The sequence below is a fragment of the Phyllobates terribilis genome, unplaced genomic scaffold (genome assembly GCF_046119375.1).
Source record: "Phyllobates terribilis strain yellow unplaced genomic scaffold, ASM4611937v1 Scaffold_2__4_contigs__length_985480577, whole genome shotgun sequence".
In the NCBI taxonomy this organism is placed as follows: domain Eukaryota; kingdom Metazoa; phylum Chordata; class Amphibia; order Anura; family Dendrobatidae; genus Phyllobates; species Phyllobates terribilis.
The window spans coordinates 430,119,813-430,135,761 of record NW_027362762.1 but is presented as its reverse complement, the minus strand read 5'-3'; the positions used below and the strand labels follow the sequence as shown (position 1 = coordinate 430,135,761).

At 48.0% G+C, this 15,949-nt stretch overlaps 1 protein-coding gene across 1 annotated transcript in view; it reads right to left on the bottom strand.

Annotated features, from left to right (window-relative positions):
* LOC141246073 (multidrug and toxin extrusion protein 2-like) overlaps window positions 1–15,949 on the bottom strand; it is a 301,790-nt gene that overhangs the window by 73,207 nt on the left and 212,634 nt on the right. Inside the window, exons 4-6 of the mRNA XM_073669112.1 lie at window positions 14,861–15,009; window positions 1,396–1,438; window positions 825–869 (exon numbers count right to left, since the gene is read on the bottom strand). Of these exons, the coding sequence (XP_073525213.1) occupies window positions 825–869; window positions 1,396–1,438; window positions 14,861–15,009 (237 nt within the window). The remainder of the gene's footprint in view (window positions 1–824; window positions 870–1,395; window positions 1,439–14,860; window positions 15,010–15,949) is intronic.

Genomic DNA, 15,949 nt, shown 5'->3' with positions numbered 1-15,949 from the left:
GCCTTAGGCTATGTTCCCACAATGAGCTTTTGGTGAGTTTTTGTTCTTGCAGATTTTTTGCACCATTTCTGCACCCATTAAGTAAAATAAGTTTCTTGTATTTTTTCAAAAATACATAGCGTAAAAAACTCACCAAATACTCATTGTGGGAATATAGCCTTATACGGAAAACGTGATGTTCCCTTTAAGGCTATGTTCCCATGATGAGTTTTTGGTGACTTTTTTACCCTGCGTATTTTCAAAAAAATGCAAGTAACCAATTTTACTTAGTGTGTGCAGAAATGGTGCAAAAACTCACTGAAAGCTGAATGTACCATAATGAGGATAAGGCCGGAGTCCCACTAGCGAATCACATCCGATGCAAGAGCATCGGATGCGATATGCTAATGACACTCGGCTCCTGCTCTGCTGTGAGCGGAAGCCGAATGTCAGTGCTCCATGCTCCGATCCTCTCGCACGGAGAGGATCGCAGCACAGCTGTGGAGAGGACGGAGAAATCAATTTCTCAATCTCCTCTCCTGCTGGCATCAGCGGGTATCGCACTGCACTTGGGTGATATCTGAGTGCAGATTATAGATTATATGGGTGCGTGGGATCCGACTGCAGCATACAATCGCAGCATGCTGGGATTTTTTTCTACCCCAATCGCAATCCGATCAGCACTGAAAAAAAAAAACGCACACACTCATAGGATTAAATTGCTCCGAATGCAATCCGATTATTTTGGGGATTGCATTCGTCCGATTTAATCGCAAGTGAGAGCGAGCCCTAAAACTCATGCACACTAGGATATCAACTCTTTGAAATATACTTTATTTTATTACCTGATTCTGTAAATATTTTGCTTGTAGCTGCTCAAGAAAAATTGCCTTTAGATAGCAATAAGAGGATAGAATATAAAAATAAAATACAAGAGTTATATAGTTAACACCCTAGAACTAAGTCAAAACAGCAATATCCTCTCTGTAACAATGTATAGTATATAATTTAATGTATATAAATCAGTTCATAAAAGGGTCATAACTTTTGTCTGGAAGTTCAACCCAGACATTCTTTTAGTTTTTTTTTCTTCACCAGGTGTCTTTATTCACATTTATATAATCTCTTGTCTAATCAGTAATTAAATTATATAATTAGGAATTACTGACAGTGTTGTATTGGCTTCTATAGATAGGAAAATCTAGAATTCAAGCAAAACTATTTTCTCACCTATACTTTCAACAGAGAAATGTTGCCAGTAAATTATATTAAGGAAAATTGTTTTAAGCAAATTCACTTTCATCTTGTACTTTCAAGCTATGTAAAGATTGTAGACACAAGAAATAATAATATAACAAGAAAGGAAGAAATGTAAATTATTTTTTACTGTTGTACCTAATGATAGATAATACTTACTGGAAGTGCAGGCAAAAATATCATTATATATTTTTGTGTTAACCTAAAAAAAGAAAATATTAAATTAAAATGGAACTTTTCAAGGGTGGCACAAGCATCTTGGTGCCCTATGCAGGGGCAAAGCTGAGGTGGGCATGCAATGTATGTGACGCGCCCCCTGGGCCGTGGGGTACCCGGAGCCGGGCCTGTAGATGCTGGGGGTTGTAGTCACCGTGGCGATGACCCGGTCCGTGACCCAGGGAGGTCAAACCAGGGTAGTCTATGTGTGTCTGTTATGTATAGTCCGACTACGCCACCTGTGTAATGCGGTTATTGGGAACCGCTGCTACGGAGCAGTCCGCTGAAGATGGTGGTATGTGCAGCAAGGTGATGTAACTCCCCACAAGAAGAGTGTAGCTTCAGGTCAGCGCATATGGATGATGGTGGTGCAAGGTGTTGCGGTGCAAGAATAATCACAGAGTCCAAACGATGCAGTCCCAGACCCTTTACTCACGGTTTAAGCAGTTCCAGTTACAGGGCCAGTGTAAGAGCCCACGGCGTCCTGTGCTCACGCAGTGAGGGGCTCGGACGACTCCCAGATACCTCCAGAGTATTTATCAGGACCCCTTCTGTGTGTCCTTTCTGGCCTTCTCCCTGCACCTCACACCTAGTAGCACTCCTGTCCGGTTTCCTCGGGCCTTGGTGGGCGACGTGTGTTCCGTCCCCGTGGTCCTATGCAGCTACCTTCCTAGCACACTGGTATGAACTTATGGTCTGCGGTATTTGAAATGCTGCAGCCTCCGGTTCTCTAGTTAGGCTTTGTAGCTCTTGGCTAGTTAAGGGACCGGTTCCCTTTTTACGGCCTGACCCCCCCACCTCCTGGCAGTAGCGGGCATACGGGTGGCTTGCTGCACGGCCCGTACCTCTGGGGTCCCTTCTCTTCTCGTCCTGGAGCCTCTCCTGCTCCCCTTTTCTCTCCCTTCTCCTTCAGGCTCAGGCCTCCTGACTTGGCCCACCTGTGGAGCAGAGCTCGTGCAGAGCCTCTGCTCCTGTCACTTCTCCACTTTCCACTCTCTCCTTTCTCCTCGAACCAAGATGGTTCCTTCCTTTTGTATCTCCTACTCAGTGCTCCCAGGATCTGCGTCCTCCACCCATCCACTACTTAGTTCCCCCTCTCTAAGTGGTTCCTCCCCACTCCAGCCAGGGATCAGGGACTGTGCTCTCCCGTAGTAGCAATCTCGCCCTGTCCCCCAGAAATGTGGTGTAGTGGATGTAGTGTTAGGGTCCTGAGCCATACTCCTTCCTTACCTGAGAGTGAGATACCACACCTCTGGATAAGATGCAATACCTCTGTGGCGACCGAACCCTCAGGGGCGCCACATATGTGCCTCAGGTCCAGCTAGCAGGAGGGCACCATCCGGTCGCATCTACCATAAGGTGAGATTTGCATCTTGCCTTGTGTCATAGTCCAATGTGTCTCCCACGGGGAATCATTTTGCCGTACCCCCTGGAGTAGAATTCAGCAGTTCTCCCAGCTGGTTGTTAAACTGACAACCGGTTAGGTGAATATGTAAAAGACCATGTCTTTGCATTCAATTGTACTTGTGTCTGAATGCTCTGAATACCAGCATTTCTGGCATCAAGGTGACATTGATCAGGTGTCCTCATCACGCTGTTACGAGTGCTGACATCATTCCTCCACCACAGAGGAGTAGAAAATGGCTTGAAGGTAAATGTTCCAATAGAGCCAAGGATATAGGAGAGTTTTATTGGGTGGAGAAGGGGAGTAGTGTGTAGGACAGTATGGGGTGAAAAGTTTGAGAGGGCACTGTAAGGAGACTGGGCAGTGTGGGGGGACAGTATAGAGAGGGGTCAACATGAGGACACACTATGGAAAGGACAGTATGCAGAGAGGGAAGTTTGTGAGGAGTACTGGGCAATATGGGAAGAACACAGAGTGAGGAGACAGTGTGATGGGGGCTCAGTATGGAAACGTGGCAGCATTGGGTGAGGGCAATTAAGATAAGGACAGTGTGGAGGTTATAACTAATCAGGGTGGAGAGTGAGGCAGTTATAGCTAATAAGGGCAGACAGTGTGGAGGCCATGTCTAATCAGAGCGAACAGTGTGTTGGCTATAGCTACTCATTGTGAACAGTGTAGCAGTTATAGCTAATCATAGTGGCAGTTATAGCTAATAAGGGCCATCAGTGTAGTGGTTGACAACGTGACAGCAAAAACTAATAAGGGTGGAGAGTGAGATAGTTATGGTTCATGAGAGGGACAGTGTGGCGGTTATAGTTTATAAGGAGGGATGGTGTGGAGGCAATATTTTATAGGAGACGAAAAGGTGGATACTTTGTATGATAATAGGGACAGTGAGTGGGTCATATTTTGTGCAGGAAAGATGCACAGTGAGGTGCACAGGAGATAACAAATATTTTATTTAGGGACATTATAATGGCACTGTTATTTTTAAGGGCACTGTGTTGGGGTGTGTTGCAGAAGACCAGAGACAATGAAATTCTGGAGAGACGACCGGTGGATGTGAAAACCAATCAAGGGTTCTGGAAAAGATGGGGGACCATGGTAACCATACAGTATTTGGTGCTGCTGATGACATTTACTGGGGGATGTGATAACCATACTGTATAGAGGGCTGTGAGGGAAATTATACTTGGGGCTGTAGTCACCATACTGTATAGGGGGCTGTGGGTGTCATTATACTGGCACTGGGGCTGTGGTGAGCCTATTGTATAGTGGGCTTTGAGGGACATTATACTGGGGGCTGTAGTGATCATAATGTATAGGAGGCAGTGGGGGACATTATATTGAGGGCTGTGGTGACCATACTATTTAGGAGGGTGTGAGGGACATTATACTGTATAGGGGGCTCTGATGACCATAGTGTATGGGGGCTGTGGTGGGCATCATACTGTATATTGGGGGCTGTGGTAAATATCATACTGTTTGTGGGGCTGTGGTAGACATCACACTGTGTGTGGGGGCTGTGAGGGACATTGCACTGTAAATAAGGGGCTGTGGGGACCATCATACTGCATAGGGGACTGTCGGGAACATCAGTCTATATGGGGGCCACCATATTGTATGCGGGCTGCGGTGAACATTATACTGCATATGAGGGGCTGTGGTGGCTATCTTACTGTATGGGAGGCTGTGATGGACATTATACTGTATGGGGGCAGTGGGTGACATTATACTGTGTATAAGGGGCTGTGGGGGTCATTATACTGTATATAAGGGACTGTGGGGTTATTATATTGTATAGGTAATTGTGAGGTCCATCATATTGTATGGGGGACTGTGGGAGCCATCTTATTATATGGGGCGCTATTGTGGCCATTATACTATATATGGGGACTATGGTGTACATCATACTGAATGGGTGGTTATGATGGACATCATACTATATGGGGGGCTGTGGTGACCATACTATATGGGGGCAGTAGGGGATATCATACTGTGTGGGGGGCAATGGTGGACATCAAACTGTGTATGGGGGTTGCAGTGATGATACTGCATATGGAGCTGTGGTGATCATCATACTGTAAATGGGGACAGTGTGAGAAGGGCGCACAGTTTTGGAGAGGGCAGCATGGTGAGTTTGAGGGCATAGTGTGAAGAGGGGGCATATTATGAATATGCAGAGGGGGAGTGTGAAATGAGGGTTAGCATGGTGGGAAAAGGGAGTGTGGAGATGGAGAGCATAAGGGAAACCAGTGGAAAGGAGACCACTATCAGTGGTGTATTTGCTGCATGACAGCAGCAAACACTATCAAACATATCCTTTTATATACGTACATTGGTGTCAGTTTGTCCATTTGGGTACTTGCCAAATGCTGGACACCTTAATTGCAACCAAACAGCCCCCATTATAATTAAACTATAATGACGAAGCATTGGTGAAACTATCGTCAGGCGTGTGGTGGGAGAGTTTATGATATACCGTGGGGAAAATAAGTATTTGGACAGGTCTCCAATTTTCATTATAGGTACACTTCAAATATGAGAGACAGAATTTTGAAAAAAATCCAGAAAATCACATTGTATGATTTTTACATAGGTAATTTGCATTTTATTGAATGAAATAAGTGTTTAATAGGAAAACATAACTTAATATTTGGCATTGAAACCTTTGTTTGCACTTAGAGCGGACATTTTCTGTGTTTCTTAATTAAGTTTGCACACAATGCAGCAGTGATTCTGGCCCACTCCTCCATACAGATCTCCAGATCTTTCAAGTTTCGGGGCTGTCGCTGGGTAACATTGAGTTTCAGCTCCCTTCAAAGATTTTCTATTGGATTCAAGTCTGGAAACTGGCTATGACACTCCAGGACCTTGAAATGCTTCTTACGGAGCAACTGCTTAGTTGCGCTGGCTGTGTTTCGGGTCATTGTCATGCTGGAAGACCCATCCATGACACATCTTCAATGCTCTTACTAAAAAAAAGAGGTTGTGGGCCAAAATCTCGGGATACATGACCCCATTGTTCCTCCCTTCAATACAAGACAGTCATCCTGTTCCATATGCAGAAAAGTACTCCCAAAGTATGATGTTTCCCCCACCATGCTTCACGGTTGTGATGATGTTCTTGGTGTTGTACTCATCCTTCTTCTTCCAAACACGGCGAGTGGAGTTGATAACAAAAAGTTTTATTTTGGTCTCATCTGACCACATGACCTTCTCCTATGCCTCCTCTCGATTATCCAGATGGTCACTGGCGAACTTTAAATGAGCCTGGACATGTGCTGCCGTAAACAGGGGGACCCTGCGCGCCCTGCATGATTTTAATCCATGACAGCATAGTGTGTTACTAACAGTAATGTTTGAGACTGTGGTCTCAGCTCTCTCCAGGTCATTGACGATGAAGTTCTGGGCTGATTCCTGACCTTTCTCAGAATTATCCTGACACCACGAGGCAAGATCTTGCATGGAGCCCCAGACAGAGGAAGATTGACAGCCATCTTGTGTTTCTTCCATTTTCTAATAATTGTGCCAACAGTTGTCACCAAGCTGCTTGCCTATTGTCATGTAGCCTTATAGTCCGAAAAATACGGTATTTCATGCAAGAAAATGCAATTTAATTATTTAAAAATCATACAATGTGATTTTTCTGGTTTTTATTTTTAGATTCTGTCTCTCACAGTTGAAGTGTACCTACGATAAAAATTACTGACCTCTCCATTTTTTGTGGGTGCAAAAACTTGCAAAATCGGCAGTGTATCAAATACTTATTTTTCCCACTGTAGGTACTGAACCTTGGACATCTACCTTGCTATTTTCTGGGAATTTTTGTATTTGGCACGGTTCAGGTATTTGTATTTTCTGGTCGTATATTTATGTACACTTCATAAAATGCTTGTCCCTGCAGTGCTATACATTGCCTATTTCGGTGTTATATATTTAGTAGCATGCTTACTAAGCACACAAGTCAATGCAGGGGTGTGTGTAAAAATTTCAGTAGATATAAGTACATAGCCCATTTATAAATGCATTTTATCCATTTTATTATCTACCCATATATAGGGATTTTCCAAAACAGTTCACCCACCAAATTTTAATCTACCTGTACCCAATGTTTATATATGTATATTGTTCTAAATTGTGTTTAAATAAAAGTTTAACATTTTTAATAATACATTTGTATATTATTTTGTTCCTGACATACATGCCTCTTTTGGATGTTATGTACAGTATTTTGGTGCTTAATGGGGACACAACATATATTGATATTGGATTGCAATATTTGGTTAATTTAAACTACATTAGTTTCCCTGACTATCTTTGGATTTTACATTTAAAATATAGGATGTAAGCAATGAATATCACTCTTTGTAAGCGGTATTGTATAAATGGACAACAAACAATGAGTGATTCCTATGTCTAACTATGAAATTGCACCCCCTGTTAAGCCACACCCCTGAAATACACAACTTTTTTTTTACTTTTTCTGGTATTTCTTTTATGTAAAATGAACAATTCTAAAACAAGTGATCCTCAGAGCTTGTTACTTGACATATCTGGAAGGAAGGTTTGATGCATTAGTTGTCCTGTTACCTTAGTCTCTGACCCATTCCTTTGCTTGCGGGTGGGGGATGTCATTGGTCTCATCTGCCTAGGACACCAAAATACCTTCTACTGGCCTTGCTCCTAGTATCTAGTATCCTAGTATCGTTCAGGATATACTGTGAGTTGTAGGTTTATGCAACATAATTGTACATAGGGCTGACTTGACATTGCAATTGATTGCTACCCTAAGCTTGGCGATTTATTCTTGTATTGATGAAGGTTCTGGTGATGTTTTCATGTACTGATGATAGTTTTGGTGCTGAATTCATGAAAAGATGGTGGTTCTTGTAATGTATTCATGTATTGGTGTATTATTGGTGCTTCTGGTGATATATTCATGTATAGATAGTGCTTTTGGTTCTGTATTCATATACTGATGTTACTTCTACTTCTACATTCATGTACTTATGCTGTAGGTTCTGTATTCATTTTTTTGCTGGTGTTTGTTGTGATGTATTCATTACTAATTATGTTTATGGTGATATATTTCTGTACTAATGGTGGTTTTGATTCTGTATTCCTGTACTGTTATTGGCTCTGATCCTGTACAAATGTAGCAATCCATAATTTGTCAGATAATATGAAAAATGGCTATATTAATAAAGTAAAGCGATGGACCAACACTGATGGATTTTACCACTACTGAGATAGGAGTTGACAGTTACTCTTGGTAAGATTCTATCTAGATAAGAGGAGGGAGAAGCTCTCTCTCTAGCTCCTTCCTCCTCCCGCTTACATAGAATTGTAGCCGTAGCCATAGCAACTCGTATCTCAGTAATGGGAAAGTCTGTCTTCACTGAACACAGGTTTTATCTCAGAATTGAGAATTTCGATAATGACTGATCAATTCTGGCAGAGAAAGAAGCAGATTTATCTAATAAGCTTTATTACAAAGTTGCTTATTTTCATGTGTTCTATTTTTTAAATAAAAATTAAAACTATAGTTACTCTTTAACAGTGTTGTTCAAGCGAAACAACCCCTTCTCAGAAAGTTTTTCTGGTTGGTCATCAGCTTATTAGCAGGCCGTGTGTTATGCACACGCCCGGACTGACTGGTGTGTGCGTGTTTATGTAGTGATTCCACTGTGCCATGAACCGGAGAGTGCCTGGAGGGGCGTAACTAAGTATCTGCCCGATCCGACCAAGGTGGCACGACGGCATACGACGCCAGTGCACCAAGGAGGAACCGAGCAGAGGGACCAGGTGCTACTCCAGGACAGACCCCGGACACGGCTGTTGACCCACACAGGGGAATACAGGAACAGACTGGTAGGCTGGCACACAGACTGGTGGGTATAGGCAGGCACGACTGGTATGCAGGCAGGCGGGAATGCAGGCAGGGGGGTACAGGAAAGCACAGCTAGAGTGCAGACAGGGAGTCACTAGCAGGTAGGAACACAGGCGGGATAGGACCCAGTACACACTGGGACTCAGGAACAACACAGGCAGAGGGGTACAGGCAAGCACAGCTAGAGTGCAGACAGGGAGGCACTAGCAGGTAGGGACACTGGCGGGATAGGACCCAGTACACACTGGGACTCAGGAACAGAACCACAGATGTGGCGGACAAACACAGCAGAGTGAGGCCGCCCAGAGAGGTGAGCGAGAACAGGGCAGGACAAGGCCGCCTGGAGCGGTGAGCAAGAGTAGAGCAGGACAAGGCCGCCAGGAGCGGTGAACAAAGGGTCAGAGCTGAGCGAGACTGCCGGAGCAGTGAGCAAGAGTAAAGCAGGACGAGGCCGCCTGGAGCGGTGAGCAAGAGTGGAGCGAGACTGCCGGAGCAGCGAGCAAAGGAGTCAGAGCAGGCTAGAACCGCCGGAGCGGTAAGCAAAGGAGTCAGAGCAGGCTAGAACCGCCGGAGCGGTGAGCAAAGGAGTCAGAGCAGGCTAGAACCGCCGGAGAGGTGAGCAAAGGAGTCAGAGCAGGCTAGAACCGCCGGAGCGGTGAGCAAAGGAGTCAGAGCAGGCTAGAACCGCCGGAGCGGTGAGCAAAGGAGACAGAGCAGGCAAGGCTGAGTAGGGGGGACAGGGCTCTGTTCACACGGAACAGACAGGAAGGGTAAGGCAGAGCCAGACACCCACAGGGTACTTGCAGTGAAGTAGCGAGTGGACCACAAACTCACAAACGAGAGTACAGAGACAACAAGCAGGAGTTAGGTACGAGTTCAGACTCTGCAGAAAAAGGAAGGGAACGGACATAGAGGCAAAACAGGTAAAGAATAGGAAAGAGTTCAGACTGGAACTGAGTGTACGGAGGAGACCGACACTGCAGCGGGAGACAGGAGCGGGTCTGGGAATAAGGCCCCCAGAGAGGCGGGACAAACAGGCAAGGAGCGTGTTCAGACAGGACAGACAAGATACAGGAACAGGTCTAGGTAATCGGCCCCTAGAAGGCGGGAGGAACAGGCTAGGAGCGTGTTCAGACAGGACAGACAAGATACAGGAACGGGTCTAGGTAATCGGCCCCTAGAAGGCGGGAGGAACAGGCTAGGAGCGTGTTCAGACAGGCCTGGAAATACAGCCTCCAGGATAGGCAGACAAGAGAACACAGACAGGACTCAGTTCAGACACGGGAACTAATACCGTAAGGCAGGAGATATAGACAGGACTCAGTTCAGACACGGGAACTGATACCGCAAGGCAGGAGACATAGACAGGACTCAGTTCAGACACGGGAACTGATACCGCAAAGCAGGAGACAAAGAACGGGACCTGGCACCTTCAGAGTGCAAGCACACACTGAAAGAAACACTATGCTCAGGCCGGGATAGATGGGAGCAGCTGAGCTATATACCAGGTGACAGACAGCAATAGGCTGAGGACGCACAAGGGGTGTGACCCACAGCAGGTACAAAAAGCAGGAAGTGATCGGGCGCCGCCCTTAAGCAGCAGAAACAGACACAAACAGACAGCATGGAGGGAAGCCAGAGAGACATTCTGGACTGGAGATCAAGTGCGCGCTCTTGCACAGTGGGAGATGGACCACCATGCAAGGACGCCGCCAGGTATGTTACAGTACCCCCCCCCTTACGCCCCCTCTTCTTCAGGCCTGCCAGAATCTTCCGCAGGGAATTCGAGGACCAGTCATTCACTTCAAGGAGATCACTTCCACTGTCCACAGGAAAAACTGATCTCATCTGGTTAGCTAGGATGCTACCTCCTATCCAGCCATCCTCAGCAACAGATGAAACAGGTGGAGTACCAGGAACAGCACACAAGGAAGTCTCTCTCCACATATTTTCAGGTGGCACCCCAGAGGGTACAGGAGACAACTGGAAGTCCTTCACCGGGTTGGAGGGGGACAGAGACTTGGGGGTAATCTCTGCTTCGAGGTACATCTTGTCAAGCTCACAGGAAGAAATAGACGGGTTATCAGGTACATAATGAGGAAAAGTCACTGTCTCTTTGTTATCTGGTGGTACCCCGGAGGATTCAGGAAACAACTGGAGGTCCTCCGCCGGGTCAGAAGAGTGCAGAGGCTCAGAGAAAACATCTGCTTCAGAGTACACTAGGTCGGACTCACTGGACGAAGCAGGCGAGGTATCGGGTACCGAGTATAGGAAAGTCTCTGTCCATTCACCACCAGGTGGCACCCCGAAGGGTTCTGGAGACAACTGGAGGTCCTCCGCCTGGTCGGAGGGGTGTAGAGACTCACGGGTAACCTCTGCTTCAGAGTACACTAGGTCGGACTCACTGGACGAAGCAAGCGAGGTATCAGATCTAGGATATAGGAAAGTCTCTGTCCATTCACCACCAGGTGGCACCCACAAGGGTTCTGGAGACAACTGGAGGTCCTCCGCCTGGTCGGAGGGGTGTAGAGACTCGGGAGTAACCACTGCTTCGGAGTACACTAGGTTGGACTCAGTGGACGAAGCGAGCGAGGTATCAGGTACAGAGTATAGGAGAGTCTCTGTCCTTTCGCTACCAGGTAGCACCCCGAAGGGTTCTGGAGACAACTGGAGGTCCTCCGCCTGGTCGGAGGGGTGTAGAGACTCGGGAGTAACCTCTGCTTCGGAGTACACTAGGTTGGACTCACTGGACAAAGCGAGCGAGGTATCAGGTACAGAGTATAGGAGAGTCTCTGTCCTTTCGCTACCAGGTAGCACCCCGAAGGGTTCTGGAGACAACTGGAGGTCCTCCGCCTGGTCGGAGGGGTGTAGAGACTCGGGAGTAACCTCTGCTTCGGAGTACACTAGGTTGGACTCACTGGACGAAGCGAGCGAGGTATCAGGTACAGAGTATAGGAGAGTCTCTGTCCTTTCGCTACCAAGTAGCACCCCGAAGGGTTCAGGAGACAACTGGAGGTCCTCCGCCTGGTCGGAGGGGTGTAGAGACTCGGGGGTAACTTCCACTTTGGGGTACCCATTGTCAGGCTCACAGGACGAAGCGGACAAAGTATCGAGTACCGGGTGTAGAGAAGTCTCTCTCCATTTGTCATCGAGTGGTATCCCGGAGGATTCAGGAGGCAACAGGGGGTCCTCCACCAGGTAGTAGAGGTGCACAGACTCTGAGGTAACCACAGCTTTGGAGCATCCTTGGACATGCACACCGGTTAAAGTGGGTGAAGCATCTGATGCCGGGTGCAGGAAGTTCTCCTGTGTGGAGTCTGGATGGGCAGAAGTCTCTTCGGGCAGGAGAACCGGTGCACTACCCACGCACATTACCCGTTGGGGCTTCTGCGGGATACAGGGAGATGAAGCTTCAGTAGGGACTTCAAGGTTGGGGTCAGGAGGTCTCAGGGAGGACAGACCCTGGCGTGACGGCTTGCCTCTACGTCTAGCACGTCTGGACTGCCCCTTGAGGTTGGGAGAAGTCTTCCGGGAAGCGTAGTCACCCTGTGAGGATTCTGGGTGGACAGTAGTCTCATTCAGCTGGAGGACTATTGCGCTACCCACACACATTACCCATCGGGGCTGCTCCGGGATATTGGGAGGTGAAGCTTCAGCAGGAGCCTCCGGGTTAGGATCATCGAAGACCATTAGAAAGGCCACCAGGAAGGCCATTAGGTCCAGGAGGATCGGATCCTGTGTTTCATATAGGGGGTTGATCCATTCCAAGGCATCACCCGCCAGGTAAGACATAATGAATGCCACCTTAACCCGATCGGTGGGAAAACATAGAGGGTAGAACTTGAAGTGTAGCATGCATTGCTCCACAAATGCACGACTTTGTCTTGGATCCCCATAGTAACGTGGCGGATCCGCAGGAACGAGAGCAGATAGATCCATCTGGACGGGTGCGTAATTCGCCTGGAACTCAGCTGAGAAAAAAAAATGTATTTATTTATTTTTAATGCATGTATTCGCTGGAAAACTTCTCAGAGAGCGAAGGCCGTGGGGCTCAACGGGAACCATGGCCTGAGCATGCTGTTATGCACACGCCCGGACTGACTGGCGTGTGCGTGTTTATGTAGTGATTCCACTGTGCCATGAACCGGAGAGTGCCTGGAGGGGCGTAACTAAGTATCTGCCCGATCCGACCAAGGTGGCACGACGGCATACGACGCCAGTGCACCAAGGAGGAACCGAGCAGAGGGACCAGGTGCTACTCCAGGACAGACCCCGGACACGGCTGTTGACCCACACAGGGGAATACAGGAACAGACTGGTAGGCTGGCACACAGACTGGTGGGTATAGGCAGGCACGACTGGTATGCAGGCAGGCGGGAATGCAGGCAGGGGGGTACAGGAAAGCACAGCTAGAGTGCAGACAGGGAGGCACTAGCAGGTAGGAACACAGGCGGGATAGGACCCAGTACACACTGGGACTCAGGAACAACACAGGCAGAGGGGTACAGGCAAGCACAGCTAGAGTGCAGACAGGGAGGCACTAGCAGGTAGGGACACTGGCGGGATAGGACCCAGTACACACTGGGACTCAGGAACAGAACCACAGATGTGGCGGACAAACACAGCAGAGTGAGGCCGCCCAGAGGTGAGCGAGAACAGGGCAGGACAAGGCCGCCTGGAGCGGTGAGCAAGAGTAGAGCAGGACAAGGCCGCCAGGAGCGGTGAACAAAGGGTCAGAGCTGAGCGAGACTGCCGGAGCAGTGAGCAAGAGTAAAGCAGGACGAGGCCGCCTGGAGCAGTGAGCAAGAGTGGAGCGAGACTGCCGGAGCAGCGAGCAAAGGAGTCAGAGCAGGCTAGAACCGCCGGAGCGGTAAGCAAAGGAGTCAGAGCAGGCTAGAACCGCCGGAGCGGTGAGCAAAGGAGTCAGAGCAGCCTAGAACCGCCGGAGAGGTGAGCAAAGGAGTCAGAGCAGGCTAGAACCGCCGGAGCGGTGAGCAAAGGAGACAGAGCAGGCAAGGCTGAGTAGGGGGGACAGGGCTCTGTTCACACGGAACAGACAGGAAGGGTAAGGCAGAGCCAGACACCCACAGGGTACTTGCAGTGAAGTAGCGAGTGGACCACAAACTCACAAACGAGAGTACAGAGACAACAAGCAGGAGTTAGGTACGAGTTCAGACTCTGCAGAAAAAGGAAGGGAACGGACATAGAGGCAAAACAGGTAAAGGATAGGAAAGAGTTCAGACTGGAACTGAGTGTACGGAGGAGACAGACACTGCAGCGGGAGACAGGAGCGGGTCTGGGAATACGGCCCCCAGAGAGGCGGGACAAACAGGCAAGGAGCGTGTTCAGACAGGACAGACAAGATACAGGAACAGGTCTAGGTAATCGGCCCCTAGAAGGCGGGAGGAACAGGCTAGGAGCGTGTTCAGACAGGATAGACAAGATACAGGAACGGGTCTAGGTAATCGGCCCCTAGAAGGCGGGAGGAACAGGCTAGGAGCGTGTTCAGACAGGCCTGGAAATACAGCCTCCAGGATAGGCAGACAAGAGAACACAGACAGGACTCAGTTCAGACACGGGAACTAATACCGTAAGGCAGGAGATATAGACAGGACTCAGTTCAGACACGGGAACTGATACCGCAAGGCAGGAGACATAGACAGGACTCAGTTCAGACACGGGAACTGATACCGCAAAGCAGGAGACAAAGAACGGGACCTGGCACCTTCAGAGTGCAAGCACACACTGAAAGAAACACTATGCTCAGGCCGGGATAGATGGGAGCAGCTGAGCTATATACCAGGTGACAGACAGCAATAGGCTGAGGACGCACAAGGGGTGTGACCCACAGCAGGTACAAAAAGCAGGAAGTGATCGGGCGCCGCCCTTAAGCAGCAGAAACAGACACAAACAGACAGCATGGAGGGAAGCCAGAGAGACATTCTGGACTGGAGATCAAGTGCGCGCTCTTGCACAGTGGGAGATGGACCACCATGCAAGGACGCCGCCAGGTATGTTACACCGTGCTGCTAAAAAGATTGCTTTAGCATACACTGATTATGTTTCATATATTTTAGAAAATTATATATATTATGAAATGTTTATTTTACCTGGCAACGTGTGGATTCTGTTTGCAGAGAAGCAATATTTGTTCTGTGTTAATGAAAATAGCCCAGCAAGGGAAACAGCAGAGAAGCAGAATGAGAATCCCTCTCTGAAGTATTATTCCCACACGTTTTAGGTTTTTGCTACCGAATGTCTGTAAAAAGAAAAAGAAAAGGATTTAGTCTTAGTTCCCATTAAAGGGTCAACCTAATGAAGAAAACTCCAGTATATTTGCCCTATTAGCTGTGCCGTGAACTGCTGCAGAGAAACTGAAACCTGTTCTCAGAGTTGCCTGGATATAAGCAAGTTGTGGAGCATGAGATCTTGATGGAACCACATGTACGGGTGAACCAGAGGCCATATCGAATCCCCAAAGCCCGCTGCGAGGTGATCTCCAAGCAGGTGCGGAGAATGTTGAGCCTGGGCATCATCGAGGATTCTAAAAGTGGCTGGTCCAGACCCATTGTTCTAGTACCGAAGCCGGACGGAGAATGGCACTTCTGTAACGATTGCAGAAAACTACACAAAATGTCTAAGTTTGACGCCTATCCAAATCCCTGGGTTGATGAACTTATTGAAAGGCTGGGGCCTGCCAGGTACATCACTACCCTGGACCTAACAAAGGGGTACTAACAAATTCTGTTATCCCCATGTGCCAAGGAGAAGACTGCCTTCTTTACACCCGACGGGTGTTTTCAGTAAGCCAGGATGCCGTTCAGTCTGCAGGGAACCCTAGCTACCTTTCAGAGGGCCATGGACCGGATCCTATCCTCGCACAATAAGTACGCCACCGCTTACCTGGACGACATTGTGATCGTCAGCCCAGATTGGGGAAGTCACCTGCAGAAGGTCTAGGCACTACTGGGGGCACTGAGAAAAGCCAGGTTTACCATAACCGCAAAAAAATGCGCCATAGGAAAAGAAGCGTCAAAATACTTCGGCTACGTCGTTGGAAGGGGCGAAATAAAGCGTACGTGAACAAGGTGCAAGCCATCCAGAATTGCCCACAACCAGCCTCCAAGAAACACGTTTGGGTGTTTCTGGGAATCGTGGGATACTATCTGCGATTTATCCCGAATTTCGCCATGATTGCG